Genomic DNA, 20,949 nt, shown 5'->3' on the forward strand with positions numbered 1-20,949 from the left:
ATCACTTCAGTGTTTAATTTCTAAATTGGAATTATTTCACCACTATGGCCTATTTATTGCCTTACCTCCCTAATCTTACTACATTTGTACACACTGTAAATAGATTTTTCTATTGTGTTATTGACTGTACGTTTGTTTATCTCATGTGTAACTCGGTGTTGTTTGTGTCGCACGGCTTTGCTTAATCTTGGCCAGGTCGCAGTTGTAAATGAGAACTTGTTCTCAACTGGCCTACCTGGTTAAATAAAGGTGAAATAAAAAAATGTAAATACAATTTTGCACATATCCACTGCATACATGCCATGCGGCAAAGTTGGTTCCTGTTTCAGTCACATTTTTGGTCACGTTCGCGTAGGTCAAACAAAAACTCCATAATGATTGGTTGACAATAGATCCTCCCACACTGTAGGTAAATGGCTGCAGGATGCAGTTTGTTAAGAGCAACTGCAGAAACCTGCAGACGACTACAGTCAAAACTTCATGATCTTTGATCACAGACAATATCCCCATAATGCAACAAACTTTTAAAAGCGATGACCATCTTGACAAAAGTTATCCGTACGAACACGTCAAAAGAGATGCTGAATTGGGAAGTGGTCCAACCAACTGTATCATTCGTCTCAGCTGTAGCCTGTATTTGAGATCCCAACGATCTCGGGTAGCACTAACCGTTTAGAAACTCTGTGCCAAGATGGCAATGCACAGCCTGTGTGTGTGAGAGATAGAGAGATATATTTTCTTGAGGTGACACAACTATTCCTAGTTATGTTATTTGAATAACCTACATGGCATTCTGTTTGTTATTTTCTCATAGCTCTCAAGCTATCAATAAAAAAAACAGACTAAAAATGGATCATACAAAATAAAATTGCTATTCATATTGTTTGGGAACCTGACGACAGTGACACAAATATCATGCATAAATAAAAAAAAATATATGCAGAGATGTAGATAACTTCATTAACATTGTCCAGAGATTTTTCCTGCATTATTATTTTTGTGTATTTTATGCCACATGGTGACGCTGTTTCATCATTTTTAATTATTTTGGTGAAACGTGATCGAACTACTTCAACAGGAACTGACGTTTATCTGCGCGAGCGGGTGGATGGATGGAAAACAATTGCAGCTGCAGGAAAATGATTACAAACATCGTACCGCTCAAAGGTGAGAAATTATATTTATTTACCGAAAATATATGTATTTAAAAGTTAAGATACCGAGAGCTATTGGCAGATATCCGTAAGGTATTCGAGCCTTGCTCGTACTCAAAATCCTGCGTTTCTTCCTTCTTGTGTTTCACTTTGTTGGCAGGTCACTGAGTGCTTTAAATGATAGAACCAGTGATGCGCAAAGTTCTGTTCATCGAAAATAAACATTTGACGCCTCGAGCACATTATTCCAAGACAAATGGCACGTAGTTATGCCACGCGTGTCCACATTGATTCGACGTTGAAATATATAGATATATTTGAACTTATCCACTGAAGCCAAACTATGTTGACAACACTTTTATTCACTAATCAGTTCTAGCTAAGTTAGTCAACTTTCCCAAAAAATTATCTGACTAGTCTTCAATTTACATGTGTGTACAACAAAGTCAAAGCAGGGAAATTATTTGTGGTAGAGGAATTCAATTGAGAGCTAGTAGGCTTCAAAGTGAATTCAGCTCGAGTCCGGTGTGCCTTATTTTTTTAAGCACTGGTGGTATACACTTACCCCAATGTAGGCCCCTATGTGGATAGTTGAGATAAATATGTGATCTGTAGCCCAGACTGTTGGAGAATGAATTTGTGCCAACGGAATGAAGTGTCGATGTTTGTCTCAATCAAGTCGCAAATCCAAAGCCCTTTCAACATCAAATTAGAAGTTGCTGAAGTTATTTTGCACATTCCCCAGTGAAAATATAACTCAAACTTCTCACAGTCTGTAGTGTTGTTCTTTGCTATTGCTGACTGCCTGTTGCATCCTGCTTAGTTGTTATCATGGCTGCTGCTGATCAGGGGGTGAGCTTCCCAAAAACATGAATATACTTTTTAGAATTACGATCATCATTCCTCCATTGCCTATCAATTATTTTAGTGCCAAAGATGATCTTTGTTTTTGGGGAAACTTACTTCAGTATAGTTTGTAGTGTACTACAGAAAGACTCCTTTGAGTGGTCGATATCTATTTGCCCACTCCCAGAGGGAAAGGCTGGATGTCTGTGAGAGATTTTGCAACTGGTAACCATGAGCATGGAAGTGCATTTACCGGTATTGTATTGAGTTTATGACCTGACATTTGTAATGGGGAGTTAGCCTATCATCAATTGCCACTTTGTTTCCTACTTTTACTTCAAATTGCATTTACATGGACAAAATTTGACATAGTTGTGTTTAGGTTATTGGGACTCTACTGTCAAGCATGGACACTATGAAGTCTTGCCAGTTTCTTTTTATAGGCTAGATGTTAATAATATAGCAGACACCTTTATCCAAAGTGTGTGGGTGGCCCCTGGAATCGAACCCACAATCCTGGCATTTCAAGCACCATGGTCTACCGACTGAGCCATATGTTCTGTACAAGCTCTCTGTTCGACCCAAAGCAGCAGGAAGATCAGCATTTGAGATTTGTCCCAGTCATTGGCCATCATTGTACAAACTGAATCTATAAAAGCTATAAGCATGACTTGGTTACTTAGTCCTGTCTTAAAGATGTTATTTTGTACCTTGATCCGCTGCCCGGTATGTCTGCTTCAGATTGGTAGTGGCGGCCTGCTACTTGCATTTTTATTAGGCAATTTGTAAAGAGACCATTCTACTCAATCCAGTGAACAAATTATCTCTGAAAGTTCCAAACTGACCCCTGCATCCTTAAATTATTCCAGTCAAGCAGACATTTCCACTGGAGAAGAATGGTAGTAGCTAGCTCCCAGCATCGCCTGTCTTTTTAGCCCAAACTACTTTGAGGGGAAACTAACAATGTTCTCAGGTCCGTTTAGAAGTCGTTAGGGGAATTTGTCCAAAAATTGTTTACAGCACCATGGATATATATATATATATTTTTTTTTTACTTTGAGCTATTCCTATTCCTTTTCTCCAACTTTTTAATCTTTTTACCCATTGCCTTTTAAGGGCTTCTAAAACATGATGGCATCTCAGGTCAGGACCCTTTGTTCTGGGGATTAGGTTTAGTGGCTGAAGGTTTAGCCTGTCTTCCTGTAGCCACTCATAGTAATATGTAGGCTAAATGTAAGAGACATTTGGGTACATTAAGTTTTTAACTCTATTGGTGAGTCATGTCCACACATTTCTATGGCATAGGCCTACATTCTCTCTTTCTTCTTCAATGACCCTTCATTTGAATGGGATGGGTAGTTCAAAGCTTCAAGATGAAAAATGTATATAGGCCTGATTCCTCACTATATGTAGCCAAGCCTATAACATTTACAGATACCATTGTCCACTGCATCTACTCAGAGTAGGGTTTAAGCTACTGTTTGAAGGGAAGACTGAGGTCAAAACTTGACACGCTGCAAATTTGAGGCAGGGTTACATGATGATGAAGAATCCAAAAAATGAATCCAGTACCACTACAGTCTGCCTACCTCTTTCCTTTACCCAGATCAAACTCAGTTGACGTCTGTCTGGCAGAATGTGGCTTCACTAAGCTGCTAGACAAATGTTTGAGCGCTGCTGCCGTTGGTTTTCCACCACCGGAATCTCTGCCCAGGCTCTGATATTAGCACAGCTGATAAGACACCCTTGGGCCATAGAGTACACAATGCTACAGAGAGAGAGTGAGAGACCCGCCTGGCTGCCTTACATGCCAAATTCCTCACACACATTAGTGCTAGGCTAGCTAGAGAGAGCCCGGGCTCAGCTAGCCTTCACCACAATGGGAGGTGGGAGGGAAACTCAGGAGAGGCCTATGTCGCCTGATAGAAAGTATCTGACTGAGGGACTGGGTAGTGATATGAGTTTGTTTATTTAGTTTTAGATCTGTCGTTTGAGGAACTCGATAAATGCACACACATGTTGCCGGTTTCTGACAACACATAGTCCTGAAGATGTTCTACACCCACCCACCTGCACCATATTGCTTGGGGCGGCCTTGGGGCGGCAGGGTAGCCTAGTGGTTAGAGCGTTGGACTAGTAACCGAAAGGTTGCAAGTTCAAATCCCCGAGCTGACAAGGTACAAATCTGTCGTTCTGCCCCTGAACAGGCAGTTAACCCACTGTTCCTAGGCCGTCATTGAAAATAAGAATTTGTTCTTAACTGACTTGCCTAGTTAAATAAAGGTAAAATAAAATTGCTGAGATCTTTTACAGAAGAGAACAAACTGTATTTTGAAGAGCTTTTGTAGATAAGAAATAGGCTATATCCAATATTTTAAGAAAGTCTTTAAAAAAAATTCTAAGGCACTGGTGTCATGGTAATATAATTTAGCCTGTGTCAGTGAAGTTTCTCATACGACATCATTTCATTAACTACATACCCATATCATTATGTTTGTTTGATCATAAACTGTGATGTCAGTTTTCACAAGAAACAATGCCACTAATGACAAGGCCATTCCTTGCTGCTGTATGAGACAGACAATAATTTTCAATGAAAATGGCATGCAGTTGATGTGTGTTGGCCTACAGTGTGAACTGATTCTCGACTCATAACACACAGGCAAAATAAGTAGGACAAACGCAATACGCATAACAGTCAACCAATACATAGATCTGTATTGTAGCTACAGCCAGTCAAATCAATAAGGAGGAGGTTCTTATTTCGAAACACATTGTTCTGTAGTGTACAACCCATGTGACAGTCCTTGTGCTAGCCAGGCACACTAAACTTTAACAGGCCTTTTATGGACTCCCCTTTACCCTGACTGTGCATAATTTTGTAAGTGGGGTTGTCATGGATTTCTGAGGCAGCATGACTCAAGTAGATTTAAATTATTTTCCCTTTCCTCCCTGCTGTCGCTGGTCATTTCCATGTACAAGGACCCATTAGCAGAAACATGTGATATTTATAGGAGCATATCAAATTTGGTGTCAAATGAATGCCAATAGTGTATATTTTTGAGAAATAAAGGCATGATATGTTTTTCAACCATTTCCCACCCTAAAAATGTGTAATAAGCAAAGGCTTTGATTTCTGGTCACACAGATAGTCTTAAAAAAAAAAAGTCTTAAGGTATTAGAAATACACCAAAACACAATAATGTTGAAGTGAAGGCGCCTGCCAACTAATTTCAACAGCAAAGATACAGGTGTCCTTTCTAACTCAGTTGCAGCAGAGAAAGGAAACCACATGGATTTCACCATGAGGACAATGGTGACTTTAAACCAGTTACAGAGTTTAATGACTGTGATAGGAGAAAACTGAGGATGGATCAACAACATTGTAGTTCCTCCACAATACTAACCTAATTGACAGAGTGAAAAGAAGGAAGCCTGAGAAGAAGAAAAAATATTCCAAAACATGCATCCTGTTTGCAGCAAGGCACCAAAAAAAATCCAACACATCACTGAGTACCACGCTTCATATTTTTAATCATGGTGGTGGCTGCATCATGTTATGGGTGCGCTTGTCATTGGCAAGGACTAGGGGTAAAAATTACTTTAGGATAAAAAAATAAACGTCTGCTTTCCAACAGAGATTGGGAGACATTCACTTTTCAGCAGGACAATAACCTAAAACACAAGGCCAAATATACACTGGAGCTGCTGACCAAGATGACATTGAATGTTCCTGAGTGGCCGAGTTAGAATTCTTACTTAAATCATCTTGAAAGTCTATGGCAAGACTTGAAAACGCAAAATGGTTAGGCCTATATCGGTTATCGTGATATTTAGAGTAGCATATCATAGAAAAGGTCTCCCCATATATCACCCAACCCTATTAGTTATAGTATTTTTGCTGCTAACAATTTTGTTTATGATTAATGCAGCCCCCCGCACCTCTGATTCAGAGGGGTTGGGTTAAATGCAGAAGACGCATTTCAGTTGAATGCATTCAGTTGTACTGACTACGAGTCCCCCTTTCCCTTTTCTTTTCCAAAATCAGTAACAGAATGGCCAAAATCAGTAACAGAATGACTGCAATTGAATTGGCCACAATGGGAAATCAGTCACAAACCACAGTTGCAGTACAGTAAAGTACAGTAAAAGTAGAGTATCGTTCAGTACTGTACAACATATTGATTCTCCTTGACCTGAGTGCTGCTTTTGACACAGTGAGCCATCAGATCCTCCTCACCGGGCTTGAGGGTCTGGGTGTTGAGGGCACCGCACTCTCCTGGCTACAATCATACCTCACCAACTGGACACACTACATCTCTCTCAATGGCCACACCTCAGCTGCAGTTGTACAGGTTGTCCCCCAAGGCTCTGTGCTGGGTCCCTTACTCTTCATCATCTACATCCTCCCCCTTGGTCAGATCCTCCGTCACTTCAACCTTGACTTCCACTGCTATGCCGATGACACCCAGATATACCGTGGCACCAAATCCCTCCTCAACCTACCTCTGACCCACATTGAATCCTGCCTCTGCAATAAAAACATGGATACAACCAAACTTACTCAAGCTCAGCAGTGATAAAACGGAACTCCTCCTCATAGGCACCAAATCTAGAAACTTCACCCTCACTGTCTCTCCCTCCCTCCATGCACACAACCTTGGAGTCATCCTGGACTCCATACTCTCTTTTGACCATCACATAAGACAGACTGTCAAATCCTCATAATTCCACCTCTGCAACATTGCCAAAGTCAGGTCTTCCCTCTCCTGTCCTGCCGCTGAACCCCTCATACATGCGTTCATCTCCACCCGTCTTGACCACTGCAGTTCACTACTCTCCGGCATCAACTCAAGCTCCCTCCATAAGCTTCAAATGGTTCAAAACTCTACAGCCGGCTCCTCACCCACACTAAGTCCTGGTAGCACCCCCCCCCCCCCCCCCCGTCGTGAACTCCACTGGACCCCAAACCCCCACACACGCACTCCATTCCACCACAGCAGGCCACCTTGCCCCCACTTCATTATTATTAATAATAATAAAAAATTGTGTGTAGATCAGCTTTAATATTGCAGATAGATTGTGGCTTCTTTCAATGTAATTGTCTGCATTTCCAATCCACCATATATTTTTTTGTGTATGTATTTTATATATACACTGCTCAAAAAAATAAAGGGAACACTAAAATAACACATCCTAGATCTGAATGAATGAACTATTCTTATTAAATACTTTTTTCTTTACATAGTTGAATGTGCTGACAACAAAATCACACACAAATTATCAATGGAAATCAAATTTATCAACCCATGGAGGTCTGGATTTGGAGTCACACTCAAAATTAAAGTGGAAAACCACACTACAGGCTGATCCAACTTTGATGTAATGTCCTTAAAACAAGTCAAAATGAGGCTCAGTAGTGTGTGTGTGGCCTCCACGTGCCTGTATGACCTCCCTACAACGCCTGGGCATGCTCCTGATGAGGTGGCGGATGGTCTCCTGAGGGATCTCCTCCCAGACCTGGACTAAAGCATCCGCCAACTCCTGGACAGTCTGTGGTGCAACGTGGCGTTGGTGGATGGAGCGAGACATGATGTCCCAGATGTGCTCAATTGGATTCAGGTCTGGGGAACGGGCGGGCCAGTCCATAGCATCAATGCCTTCCTCCTGCAGGAACTGCTGACACACTCCAGCCACATGAGGTCTAGCATTGTCTTGCATTAGGAGGAACCCAGGGCCAACCGCACCAGCATATGGTCTCACAAGGGGTCTGAGGATCTCATCTCGGTACCTAATGGCAGTCAGGCTACCTCTGGCGAGCCCATGGAGGGCTGTGCGGCCCCCCAAAGAAATGCCACCCCACACCATGACTGACCCACTGCCAAACCAGTCATGCTGGAGGATGTTGCAGGCAGCAGAACGTTCTCCACGGCGTCTCCAGACTGTCACGTCTGTCACGTGCTCAGTGTGAACCTGCTTTCATCTGTGAAGAGCACAGGGCGCCAGTGGCGAATTTGCCAATCTTGGTGTTCTCTGGCAAATGCCAAACGTCCTGCACGGTGTTGGGCTGTAAGCACAACACCCACCTGTGGACGTCGGGCCCTCATACCACCCTCATGGAGTCTGTTTCTGACCGTTTGAGCAGACACATGCACATTTGTGGCCTGCTGGAGGTCATTTTGCAGGGCTCTGGCAGTGCTCCTCCTGCTCCTCCTTGCACAAAGGCGGAGGTAGCAGTCCTGCTGCTGGGTTGTTGCCCTCCTACGGCCTCCTCCACATCTCCTGATGTACTGGCCTGTCTCCTGGTAGCGCCTCCATGCTCTGGACACTACGCTGACAGACACAGCAAACCTTCTTGCCACAGCTCGCATTGATGTGCCATCCTGGATGAGCTGCACTACCTGAGCCACTTGTGTGGGTTGTAGACTCCGTCTCATGCTACCACTAGAGTGAAAGCACAGCCAGCATTCAAAAGTGACCAAAACATCAGCCAGGAAGCATAGGAACTGAGAAGTGGTCTGTGGTCACCACCTGCAGAACCACTCCTTTATTGGGGGTGTCTTGCTAATTGCCTATAATTTCCACCTGTTGTCTATTCCATTTGCACAACAGGATGTGAAATTTATTGTCCATCAGTGTTGCTTCCTAAGTGGACAGTTTGATTTCACAGAAGTGTGATTGACTTGGAGTTACATTGTGTTGTTTAAGTGTTCCCTTTATTTTTTTGAGCAGTGTATATATATTACAGATTTTTGCCTTGTCAGCTCGGGGATTCAATCTTGCAACCTTTCGGTTACTAGTCCAACGCTCTAATCACTAGGCTGCCTGCCGACCAGACCATGACGGACCCTCCACCTCCAAATCAATCCCGCTCCAGAGTACAGGCCTCGGTGTAACGCTCATTCCTTCGACGATAAACGCGAATCCGACCATCACCCCTGGTGAGACAAAACCGCGACTCGTCAGTGAAGAGCACTTTTTGCCAGTCCTGTCTGGTCCAGCGACGGTGGGTCTGTGCCCTTAGGTGACGTTATTTCCGGTAATGTCTGGTGAGGACCTGCCTTGCTACAGGCCTACAAGCCCTCAGTCCAGCCTCTATCAGCCTATTGTGGACAGTCTGAGCAATGATGGAGGGTTTGTGCGTTCCTGGTGTAACTCGGGCAATTGTTGTTGCCATCCTGTACCTGTCCCGCAGGTGTGATGTTCGGATGTACCGATCCTGTGCAGGTGTTGTTACAAGTGGTCTGCCACTGTGAGGAAGATCAGCTGTCCATCCTGTCTCCCTGTAGCGCTGTCTTAGGCATCTCGCAGTACGGACATTGCAATTTATTGCCCTGGCCACATCTGCAGTCCTCATGCCTCCTTGCAGCATGCCTAAGGCATGCTCACGCAGATGAGCAGGGACCCTGGGCATCTTTGGTGTTTTTCAGAGTCAGTTGAAAGGCCTCTTTAGTGTCCTAAGTTTTCATAACTGTGACCTTAATTGCCTACCGTCTGTAAGCTGTTAGTGTCTTAACGGCCGTTCCACAGGTGCATGTTCATTAATTGTTGATGGTTCATTGAACAAGCATGGGAAACAGTGTTTTTAAAGCCTTTACAAGGAAGATCTGTTTAGTTATTTGGATTTTTACGAATTATCTTTGAAAGACAGGGTCCTGAAAAGACAGGGTCCTTCTTTTTTTGTTGAGTTTATATAACGTAGGTACATGACGTAATAAAGCCGCGTAACATTTTGCGCTACACGTGCCTCACAGCATTAAGTGAAATAAATATTTTTTGATTATGTTTTACTGGTAATGGGGACATACGTAAATGCCAACAAAATAACTTTTTGATGTGTGTGTAACCTTTATTTAACTTGGCAAGTCAGTTAAGAACAAATTCTTATTTACAATGACGGCCTGGACGACGCTGGGACAATTGTGCGCCACCCTATGGGACTCCCAATCACAGCCGGATGTGATATAGCCTGGATTTGAACCAGGGACTGTAGTGACGCCTCTTGCACTGAGATGCAGTGCCTTAATCCGCTGCGTCCATGTGTGTGTGTTAACTATTTAACTGTACTAGAATGCTTACATTTTTAAATATCGGTTATCGGTATTGGCCAAGAATGTAATGTTGGTGCATCATACATACATACATACCGTTCAAAAGTTTGGGGTCACTTAGAAATGTCCTTGTTTTCCATGAAAACATACATGAAATGAGTTGCAAAAGTAATATGAAATATAGTCAAGACGTTGACAAGGTTATAAATAATGATTTTTAATTTAAATAATTGTGTCCTTCAAACTTAGCTTTTGTCAAAGAATCTTCCATTTGCAGCAATTACAGCCTTGCAGACCTTTGGCATTCTAGTTGTCAGTTTGTTGAGGTAATCTGAAGAGATTTCACCCCATGCTTCCTGAAGCACCTCCCACAAATTGGATTGGCTTGATGGGCACTTCTTACGTACCATATGGTCAAGCTGCTCCCACAATAGTTCAATGGGGTTGAGATCCGGTGACTGTGCTGGACAATCCATAATTGACAGAATACCAGCTGACTGCTTCTTCCCTAAATAGTTATGGCATAGTTTGGAGCTGTGCTTTGAGTCATTGTCCTGTTGTAGGAGGAAATTGGCTCCAATTAAGCGCCGTCCACAGGGTATGGCATGGCGTTGCAAAATGGAGTGATAGCCTTCCTTCTTCAAGATCCCTTTTACCCTGTACAAATCTCCCACTTTACCACCACCAAAGCACCCCCAGACCATCACATTGCCTCCACCATGCTTGACAGATGGTGTCAAGCACTCCTCCAGCGTCTTTTCATTTTTTCTGCATCTCACGAATGTTCTTCTTTGTGATCCGAACACCTCAATCTTAGATTTGTCTGTCAAAAACACTTTTTTCCAATCTTCCTCTGTCCAGTGTCTGTGTTCTTTTGCCCATCTTAATCGTTTCTTTTTATTGGCCAGTCTGAGATATGGCTTTTTCTTTGCAACTCTGCCAAGAAGGCCAGCATCCCGGAGTCGCTTCTTCACTGTTGACGTTGTGACTGATGTTTTGCGTGTACTATTTAATGAAGCTGCCAGTTGATGGGTCTGTTTCTCAAACTAGACTCTCATGTGCCTTTCCAAATCATGTCCAATCAATTGAATTTACCACAGGTGAACTCCAAGTTGTAGAACCATCTCAAGGATGATCAATGGAAACAGGATGTACCTGAGCTCAATTTCGAGTCTCATAGCAAAGGGTGCGAATACTTATGTAAATAAGGTATTTGTTTTTTATTTGTAATACATTTGCAAAAACTTTTAACTTTGATTATGGGGTATTGTGTGTAGATTGCTGAGGATTTTTTATTTTATTTAGTCTGTTTTAGAATAACGCTGTAACGTAACAAAATGTGGAAAAAGGGAAGGGGTCTGAATACTTTACAAATGCACTGTATACAATGTCGGTATCAAATGTCTTAGAGTGATGGACTGTGCCTTCCCCGTGGCCTCTGCGATGGATTAGTCCAAAGAGACAGGCACGAATCAGACAATTGTATTGTGCACCATAAGAAGAAAATAAGGATTGCGACTGCTTAAATAAAGAAATCTCAATCTCGGTCGACCAACAGCTTATCGACCAAACAAACGACCAGTCGACTAAATGGTGTCAGCCCTAACGTGTATGGTTTGTTAAACGGTGTCATGTTTTTTTGCTTGGCATACATTTGAAAGTGAAAAAGTGAGTCTCGGCGTCACTCTGTTACTGTGGAATTTCCCCCCCCCGTGTTAAAGGACGGTCATACTTCAGGATGTCAGTTGGTCTTGTGCTTGGATATTTGTACAAGCCACAGTCAAAGGTCCACTGGTGTTTAAAACACAGATATATCTTGGTAATAGATTTGAAACAGCCAAGCTGTAATTATATAGGGAGCAATACAAATGCATTAGTATCAGCTAGTTTTTAGTCGTGCAGACGTTGCCATTAGCTATGGACATCGCTCACTAAATGCAGAACAAATGCCTGTCAGACCACTTCATGGTTGTGCAATGTTCCTGGTGTTGTCTGTATTGTGACTTGTGGTCGTTTCCCATCCTCTCCCAGGTGTTTGAAGAAGCAGAACTCCTGTCTGACCTGTTGACACCAGAGCTGAACTACAAACTCTGCGTACATGGCACCCTCAAGTTGACACCATGGCCCAGATATCCAGTGGTAATGGGTTCAAGCTGGATGTGGCCCAGCCAAAGGGGGTTGTGGGTAAGGAGGAGGCCCTTCGTATGGAGGCGGAGGCCTTAGCGAAACTACAAATGGAGAAGAGACAGACGCTCCCGGCGACCTCCTCTTCCACCTCCTCTTCTGCTTCCTCACAAAACAAACTTCATCCTGCCGCCGCTCCCAGGCCTACTCCTGCCTCCAGCAACCGACCGGAGAAGGATCTCATCGTCTTCCCCGAGGCCAAGACGCAGGCAGAGAAGGACAAGTTCCGGGACATCGACATCGACAAGCTGACCAACCAGGAGCTAGAGAAGCTCCTGCTGGACGACAGCTTTGGGGCCAACAGCAGCAAGGCCTCGCGGCCCTCCTTGCTGCTGGGGTTCAACCTCAGCGCTTCTTACCCGGGGGGCTACGCCACCTGCAGCCCCTCGCCCTTCCACAGGGGCCAGTGGACGCCCTCCATGCTCTCCACGCCCTCCAGTTCGGGCGTGTCCACACCCACCCACCAGCAGGCTCCCATGTTCCCTTCTGCTCCGTTCCCTAACCCCGAAAACTTCTCCTTCCACAATGGCTTTTCACCGGCCATGCCGCCCTACATAGGCCTGCCCGGCCCGCAGACCTCATTCATGGCCTTCACTCCCATCCAGCAGCCCGGGGCCATGGTGTTCCAGCAGCCCACCGTCACCCTGGAGATGGCCAAGCTCTTCGACAAGATCCACAGTACCTCGGAATACTTGAAGAATGGCAGGTCGGCCAGCACTGACCTGGATTCTTCGTCGACCAGCGTCGCGTCCCTGGCGCCCAACCCACCACAACCTGCCGTGGAATCCCCTGCTTTCAGCCGCTTCGAGTGGCTGGACCTGGACCCACTCAACAAGCGCAAAGCCGAGGGCGAGGAGGGCTCCTCCCTGGCATCGCGCGGTACAGTAATGGTGGTGGGAGGGCCAGCTGGAGGGGACCCCTGGGATGCCGTGCTGCTCGACGAGACAGAGAGTGTGGCTGGTGGCAGCAGTCCACCCGTGGAGGTGACGGGTCAACTCGCGGGTCGCTCTCAGCCCCGGAGGTCGTCGACGGGGGCAGCGATCACCAGGAACCACTCCCTTACCATCCCAGCGTCCTCATCACAGCAAAAGCCAAACAATCAGGTACGTCTAGTCATCTAACGGTAAAAAAAATCGTACAATCTCTCTCCAAAGCAAATCTGTACACTACCACACCACAGCCTAAACAGGCAGTCATAACACAGCCAAAACAACCAAGTTCTACCATGGCTCATTCAAAATAACCCAACGTAATTAACGCCTAAACAACTGGGTACGATTGTAGCTGAACTAAAATATCAACGGGTTTATCAAAAGCCCAGCCAAAACAACCAGGTCAAGTCACACATCAATGACATCATACCGGCACTGCCAAAATATCCATTTTGGTTTCCAAAGCACATACCTTTAGCCAAGTAAACGTTCCACACCTCGCAATGCCCACACCTTGTGAGGGCGATTCTAAGCCAGCAGTAGCAGAAAATATTTTTGGTATTTCAAATTATTCTGGCAATTCTAACATATATAAAATGCTATAGGAGGAAGGTGTTTTATATTCGTTTAACATTTGTATCACAAACAATACAAATTAAAAAAATGCGATTAAAAATTTTAGGACCTTTTTAGACCTATACATGCCTCCTGTAAGACCCTATAATCCTTGAACCATACATGATACAGGCAACATCTTGGTGACATTATACCCCTTATATTGTGTGCTCTCCAATATGGAGTATGTTTAGATTCTAAAATAAAAATGTTCACGTTCATTTATACATCTCAAAACTGTTCTTTTATGGGGTTTTTTCATGACTGTCACAACCCTGTGTGTGTCCCCATGTGTGTCACCCAAGCCTGTCTGCCTCGCTGCCAGGCAGCAGTACTTGGTGTTGGTATAGCCTAAGCAGGGACAAGATCATACAGCTCCCCAACATGCCCCACGGCGGACTCATCTGACAAGCCCCAGAGCGACCCAGTGTTGCCATGGCAGCAGGCGCTCTCATTTAGACCGAGTGTGAGACTGAGTGTGGCCGGGCGAAGCACTACTCTCAACCAGCGGGGCCAGCACAGAGATACCTTCTACAGACCCAGTCACCCCTTATCGGTTTCCAGCCCCATAGTAATCTTTCATCAAACGTGTGTTTGTGGGCGGCTACAGTGCCTTCAGAAAGTATTCACACCCCTTGATTTTTTCCCCCACGCATGAGAGGAAGGAAACCGCTCAGGGATTTCACCATGAGGTCAATGGTGACTTTAAAACAGTTACAGAATTGAATGGCTGTGATAGGATGCATCAACAACATTGTAGTGACTCCACAATACTAACCTATATGACAGAGTAAAAAGAAGGAAGCCTGCACAGAATAAAAATATTCCAAAACATGCATCCTGTTTGCAATAAGGCACAAAAGTAAAACTGCAAACAAATATGCCAAAAATGAACTTTGTCCTGAATACAAAGCGTTATGTTTGGGGCAAACACAGCACATCACTGAGTACCACTCTTCATATTTTCAATCTGTATCATGTTATGGGTATGCTTGTAATGGGCAAGAAATCACAAGTTTTTTAGGATAAAAATAAACGGAATAGAGTTAAGCACAGGCAACATCCTAGAGGAAAACCTGGTTCAGTTTGCATTCCAACAGACACTGGGAGACAAATTCACCTTTCTGCAGGACAATAAGCTAAAACACAAGGCCAAGTATACACTGGAGTTGCTTACCAAGACAACATGTAATGTTCCTGAGTGGCCTAGTTACAGTTTTGACTTAAATCAGCTTGAAAATCTATGGCAAAACTTGAAATTGACTGTGATCCATAACCAAAAGAATAATGTGCAAATATTGTACAATCCAGGTGTGCAAAGCCCTTGGAGACTTACCCAGAAAGACTCTCCGCTGTAATCGCTGCCAAAGGTGATTCTAACATGTATTGACTCAAAGTTTCACCATATTAAAACGAGAGTTCAGTTCACGCGACAGGGTTTCCGTTAAAATGTGTTATAATGAAAGCAACAAAATAACAAAGGCTTTACAATGATGGTGAACACTTGGATACATCTTGGGGTTAAGTGGGTTAAAATCTTCAAGGATCTTACAGGGAGTGCACAGAAGGATGTCAAAATGCTGAATTTTGGCGCTTTATCAAGTCTTTTAATATTAAAAATCTGTTCTTTCATACACTCTGTGGTGGTGGATAGATAGGCCTACAGAGTGACATATATGGCTAAAAGTAAACTCAGTGACTCAAGTCACTTATCTCGGTCTTCTCCACCCCTTATCTTTCACCCTGTTTAGCCACAACAAACAGGAAGTGCCTTGTGGGTGGAAATTGTAGTTGAGAGCCAGACACTATCGGAATCCTCTGAATCAGCTGATTTAAGTCCTAGATGATAACAACAACCGCAACCTTTGTTGAAAAAGGACATTTCTATAATGTCACAGGGATTCCTCTGTCCTAACCTCCACTAACTTTCTGATTGAAAGAGGAAGTCAAACTTTACTTGGTTTACTGGTTCTCCTGATGTAGCTTATGCTAGAAAGTGTAAACCAGGAAGAATTAAATTAAATTGTTTTTCATATGCGCCGAATACAACAGGTGTAGACTTTACCATAAAATGCTTACTTACCTTCCTTTTCCCAACAATGCGGAGTTAAAAAGTAAGGGAAGTTGCTAATAAAAATAGAGAAATAATAACAGCATAACTAACAATAGTGAGGCTATATAGGAGTACCAGTACCAAATCAATGTGCAGGGGTACGAGGTAGTTGAGGTAATATGTACATGTAGGTAGGGGTAAAAGTGACTAGGCAATGAGTATAGATAACAGAGTAGCAACAGCGTACAGTGCTTTCGGGAAGTAGTCAGACCTCTTGGCTTTTTCCACATTTTGTTACGTTACTGCCTTATTCTAAATTGGATTAAATCGTTTTTTCCCCGTCATCAATCTACATACAATACCCAATAATGACAAAGTAAAAACAGGTTTGTAAAATAAAAAAACATACCTTATTTACTTAACCTGTCTGGCTCTGGCGTTCCGCCAGCGGAACTCCTCCCACATTCCACTGAAAAGGCAGAGCGCGAAGTTCAAAAGATATTTTTTTGAAATATTTAACTTTCACACATTAACAAGTCCAATACAGCAAATGAAAGATACACATCTTGTGAATCCAGTCAACATGTCTGATTTTTAAAATGTTTTACAGCGAAAACACCACATATATTTATGTTAGCTCACCACCAAATACAAAAAAGGACAGACATTTTTCACAGCACAGGTAGCATGCACAAAGCCAACCTAACTAACCAAGAACCAACCAAACTAACCAACAAACAACTTCATCAGATGACAGTCTTATAACATGTTATTCAATAAATCTATGTTTTGTTCGAAAAATGTGCATATTTCAGGTATAAATCATAGTTTACATTGCAGCTACAATCAGAAATTGCACCGAAAGCAGACAGAATAATTACAGACACCAACGTCAAATACCTAAATACTCATCATAAAACATTTCTGAAAAATCGATGGTGTACAGCAAATTAAAGACAAACATCTTGTGAATCCAGCCAATATTTCCGATTTTTTAAGTGTTTTACAGCGAAAACACAATATAGCATTATATTAGCTTACTACAATAGCCTACCACACTACCGCATTCATTCATCAAGGCACGTTAGCGATAGCAATAGGCACGTTAGCGATAGCAAATAAACCAGCAAGATATATAATTTTGACTAACCTTCATAAACCTTCATCAGATGACAGTCCTATAACATCAGGTTATACATACACTTATGTTTTGTTCGAAAATGTGCATATTTAGAGCTGAAATCAGTGGTTATACATTGTGCTAACGTTGTGCATCTTTTTCCCACAACGTCCGGATATTTTTCTGACTCTCACATATTCTGACCAAATAACTATTCATAAACATTACTAAAAAATACATGTTGTATAGGAAATGATAGATACACTAGTTCTTAATGCAATCGCAGTGTTAGAATTCTAAAAATAACTTCATTACGACATAAGGCTTACGTTATGGCGAGCGAGTGCCCAAAACCTGGGCGCAAAACTAATAGTACACAGTTCGACAGATATATGAAATAGCATCATAAAATGGGTCCTACTTTTGATGATCTTCCATCAGAATGTTGTACAAGAGGTCCTTTGTCAAGAACAATCGTTGTTTGGATTTAGAACGTCCTTTTTTTCCTCTTGAATTAGCAAGCGCACTAGCCAAGTGGCGCGAAGCTCTCCTTCCTGAACAAAGGCACACAGCGCAACACGCCTAACGTCCCGAATAAATTTCAATAATCTAATAAAACTATATTGAAAAAACATACTTTACGATGATATTGTCACATGTATCAAATAAAATCAAAGCCGGAGATAGTAGTCGCCTATAACGACAGCTTTTCAGAAGGCAATTCCAGGTCCATCCTCGCGCTTTCCAGAAAACAGGAAATGGGTGACACGTCATTCCAAGATGATTTATTCCACCTCAGACCAAGATAAACACTCCATTTCTTCTCTCACTGCCTCTTGACATCTAGGGGAAGGTGTATGACGTGCATATATACTAATACGTATCATGCCCATTTATAGGCAGGACCTAGAACAGAGCAACGTTTTCAGACTTTCCACTTCCTGATCAGGAAGTTTGTGCCAAATGAGTTCTGTTTTACTCACAGATATAATTCAAACGGTTTTAGAAACTAGAGAGTGTTTTCTATTCAATAGTAATAATAATATGCATATTGTACGAGCAAGAATTGAGTACGAGGCCGTTTAAATTGGGCACGATTTTCCCCCAAAGTGAAAACAGCGCCCTCTGTCCTCAACAGGTGTTAAGGCGGCAGGTAGCCTAGTGGTTAGAGCATTCCCCAAGCGGACAAGGTAAAAATCTGTTGTTCTGCCCCTGACAAAGGCAGTTATCACGCTGTTCCTAGGCCATCATTGTAAATATGAATTTGTTCTTAACTGACTTGCATAGTTAAATAAAATATATATATTTTTATTTTTATGTGAAAGTATTCAGTATTGAGATGTTTCTACAACTTGATTGGAGTCCACCTGTGGTAAATTCAATTGATTGGACATGATTTGGAAAGGCACACACCTGTCTATATAAAGTCCCACAGTTGACAGTGCATGTAAGAGCAAAAACCAAGCCATGAGGTCGAAGGAATTGTCTGTAGAGCGCCGAGACAGGATTGTGTTGAGGAACAGATCTGGGGAAGGGTACCATCATTTTTGGGCAGTATTGAAGGTCCCCAAGAACACAGTGTTCTCTTCATTCTTAAATGGAAAAATTTTGGAACCACCAAGACTCTTCCTAGAGCTGGCCACCCGGACAAACTGAGCAATCGGGGGAGAAGGGCCTTGGTCATCTCTGCAGCAATCCACCAATCAGGCCTTTATGGTCGAGTGGCCAGACGGAAGCCACTCCTAAGTAAAAGGCACACGACAGCCCGCTTGGAGTTTGCCAAAAGGCACCTAAAGGACTCTGACCATGAGAAACAAGACTCTCTGGTCTGATGAAACCAAGATTGAACTATTTGGCCTGAATGAGAAGTGTCACGTCTGTAGATAACCTTGCACCATCCCTATGGTGAAGAATGGTGGTGGCAGCATCATGCTGTGGGTATGGTTTTCAGCGGCAGGGACTGGGAGACTAGTCAAGAACGAGGCAAAGTTGAACGGAGCAAAGTACAGAGATCCTTCATAAAAACCTGCTCCAGAGCGCTCAGGACCTCAGACTGGGGCGAAGGTTCACCTTCAAACAGGACAACGACCCTAAGCACACAGCCAAGACAATGCAGGAGTGGCTTTGGCACAAGTCTCTGAATGTCCTTGACTGGCCCAGCCAGAGCCCGGACTGTGCAGTGACGCTCCCCTTGCAACCTGACAGAGCTTGAGAAGAATGGGAGAAACTCCCCAAATACAGGTGTGCCAAGCTTGTAGCTTCATACCCAAGAAGACTCAAGGCTGTAATCGCTGTAAAGTACTGAGTAAACGGTCTGAATACTTATGTAAATGTGATATTTCAGTTTGTTAAAAAAAAAAAAAATGCTGAAATTTCTTTAACGGTTTTTGCTTTGTCATTATGGGGTATTGTGTGTAGATTGAGGGGGGGAAATTATTTAATCAATTTTAGAATAAGGCTGTAATGTAACAAAATGTGGAAAAAGTCAAGGGGGGGGTCTGAATACTTTCCGAATGCACTGTATGTGGAGAGTGAAGTTGTGAGTGAGCATGTGGACTTGTTTAAAACACACTTTTTAGCTTTGCTTTTCCTTCGGGTGTTTTTTAGCCATTCAGTTTTTGTTTTTATTTTATCTTGATCCTCTTATGTAAGTTGTGTAGTAAATATTTCAGCTTTATTTAATAGTTTTTTTGTTTGTATTTTCCTGTAAAGCACATTGTTGTATTCCATGTCTTAAATGTGCTGTATAAATAACGCTTGATTTGATTTCTACTACCGGGACATTTTGTTAGTCCCCACAAGGTCAAATGCTATTTCTAGGGGGTTTAGGGATAAGGTAGAATTAAGGTTAGTTTTCGGGGTTAAGGTTAGGTTTTGGGGTTAGGGGGTTACCCAATAAGGTTACTTAAATGAGTGTGTGTGTTGGAGTGTGTGGGTAGAGTCCAGTGAGTGTGCATTGAGTCAGTGTAAGGTTGAGGAAAGTAGAATAGACTCATGTCAATGGAAGTCTACAGTATTAGCAAACCACTAAAAACCTGGGCCAGTGAAGTAGGTACCATTCTAGGACTGTATATACAGGCAGCAGACCGGCACAAGCCTTGGACCATGAAGTGGTGTATTGTACCAGTTTAAGACAGACCCAAGACAGAGGAGCTGTTAAGCAGACCGGACCTGACTCAGAACAGTAGGGTGACTAGACCAAAGCCAACCAGAACAGATGAATGACGTGAATGGTGTGAGTCACATGGGCCATACCCATCCCCTCAGGCTCCAGTACCCCCCCCCCCCACCACCCCCCCATTAAAAGCTGCTCAGAGGATGAAATGGAGAAAACAAAGACAGGCCTGTGTAACTGTACAGCCTGGTGTCTGTCCTGTGTGTGTGTGTGTGATCATCTCCGCCTCATTGGATTATCTCTGCGTGTTTGTTTTCGATGAAAGGATCTTGTCTCAAAACACGAACACAGCTAATGCCTCTCACTCTTTTCCTGCCAACTGGAGACCTGGCTAGCTGGGATGTACAAGTTTTCTCGGAGAGCGAGAGATTGCCATCTCAGCCGTGTCAGAGCTACAAACACACTGATTTGTAGATATGTATCAGTTTTGTGATATTTTATGTCAAAACAAGAATGTGTTCGTCTCTGTAAGGGTTCTCCGTAAAATGGGTCGTGTTGATTAGGCAACGCAATGGAAAACGTTTTAAAACGCTTTGCGATGGAAAACAACAAAAAATGAGCATTTTGTTATTGGACAAGTCCAGGTAGTCCCTCCATAGTTAAGTCCGTTTTCTTCCTTTTGGTGCCTAATGAACACAACCCTGATGCCTTTGCTTGTGGAGTGAAGTTTTTATAGGAACCGCTAAGCTGAGCAAAGTAGCTCATAAAATAATGCTAAATCTCCCGTCGTCGTTGTCTCTCTTTTTGTTCTGGCCACCAAAAATGACAAAACATAAAGAGGGCAAACTGATATGTTGCGATATATCATTAACGTTGTAT

At 43.1% G+C, this 20,949-nt stretch overlaps 1 protein-coding gene across 1 annotated transcript in view; it reads left to right on the forward strand.

Annotated features, from left to right (window-relative positions):
- Positions 1-562: 562 nt before the first annotated feature.
- Positions 563-20,949, forward strand: part of LOC120066096 (phosphatidylinositol 4-phosphate 3-kinase C2 domain-containing subunit alpha-like) — a 57,972-nt gene continuing 37,585 nt past the window's right edge. The window contains exons 1-2 of the mRNA XM_039017201.1: positions 563-1,167; positions 12,083-13,338. Coding sequence (XP_038873129.1) covers positions 12,172-13,338 — 1,167 coding nt within the window. The 5' untranslated portion in view covers positions 563-1,167; positions 12,083-12,171. The remainder of the gene's footprint in view (positions 1,168-12,082; positions 13,339-20,949) is intronic.

This window comes from Salvelinus namaycush, chromosome 21 (assembly GCF_016432855.1).
Source record: "Salvelinus namaycush isolate Seneca chromosome 21, SaNama_1.0, whole genome shotgun sequence".
NCBI classification, from domain to species: Eukaryota; Metazoa; Chordata; class Actinopteri; order Salmoniformes; family Salmonidae; genus Salvelinus; species Salvelinus namaycush.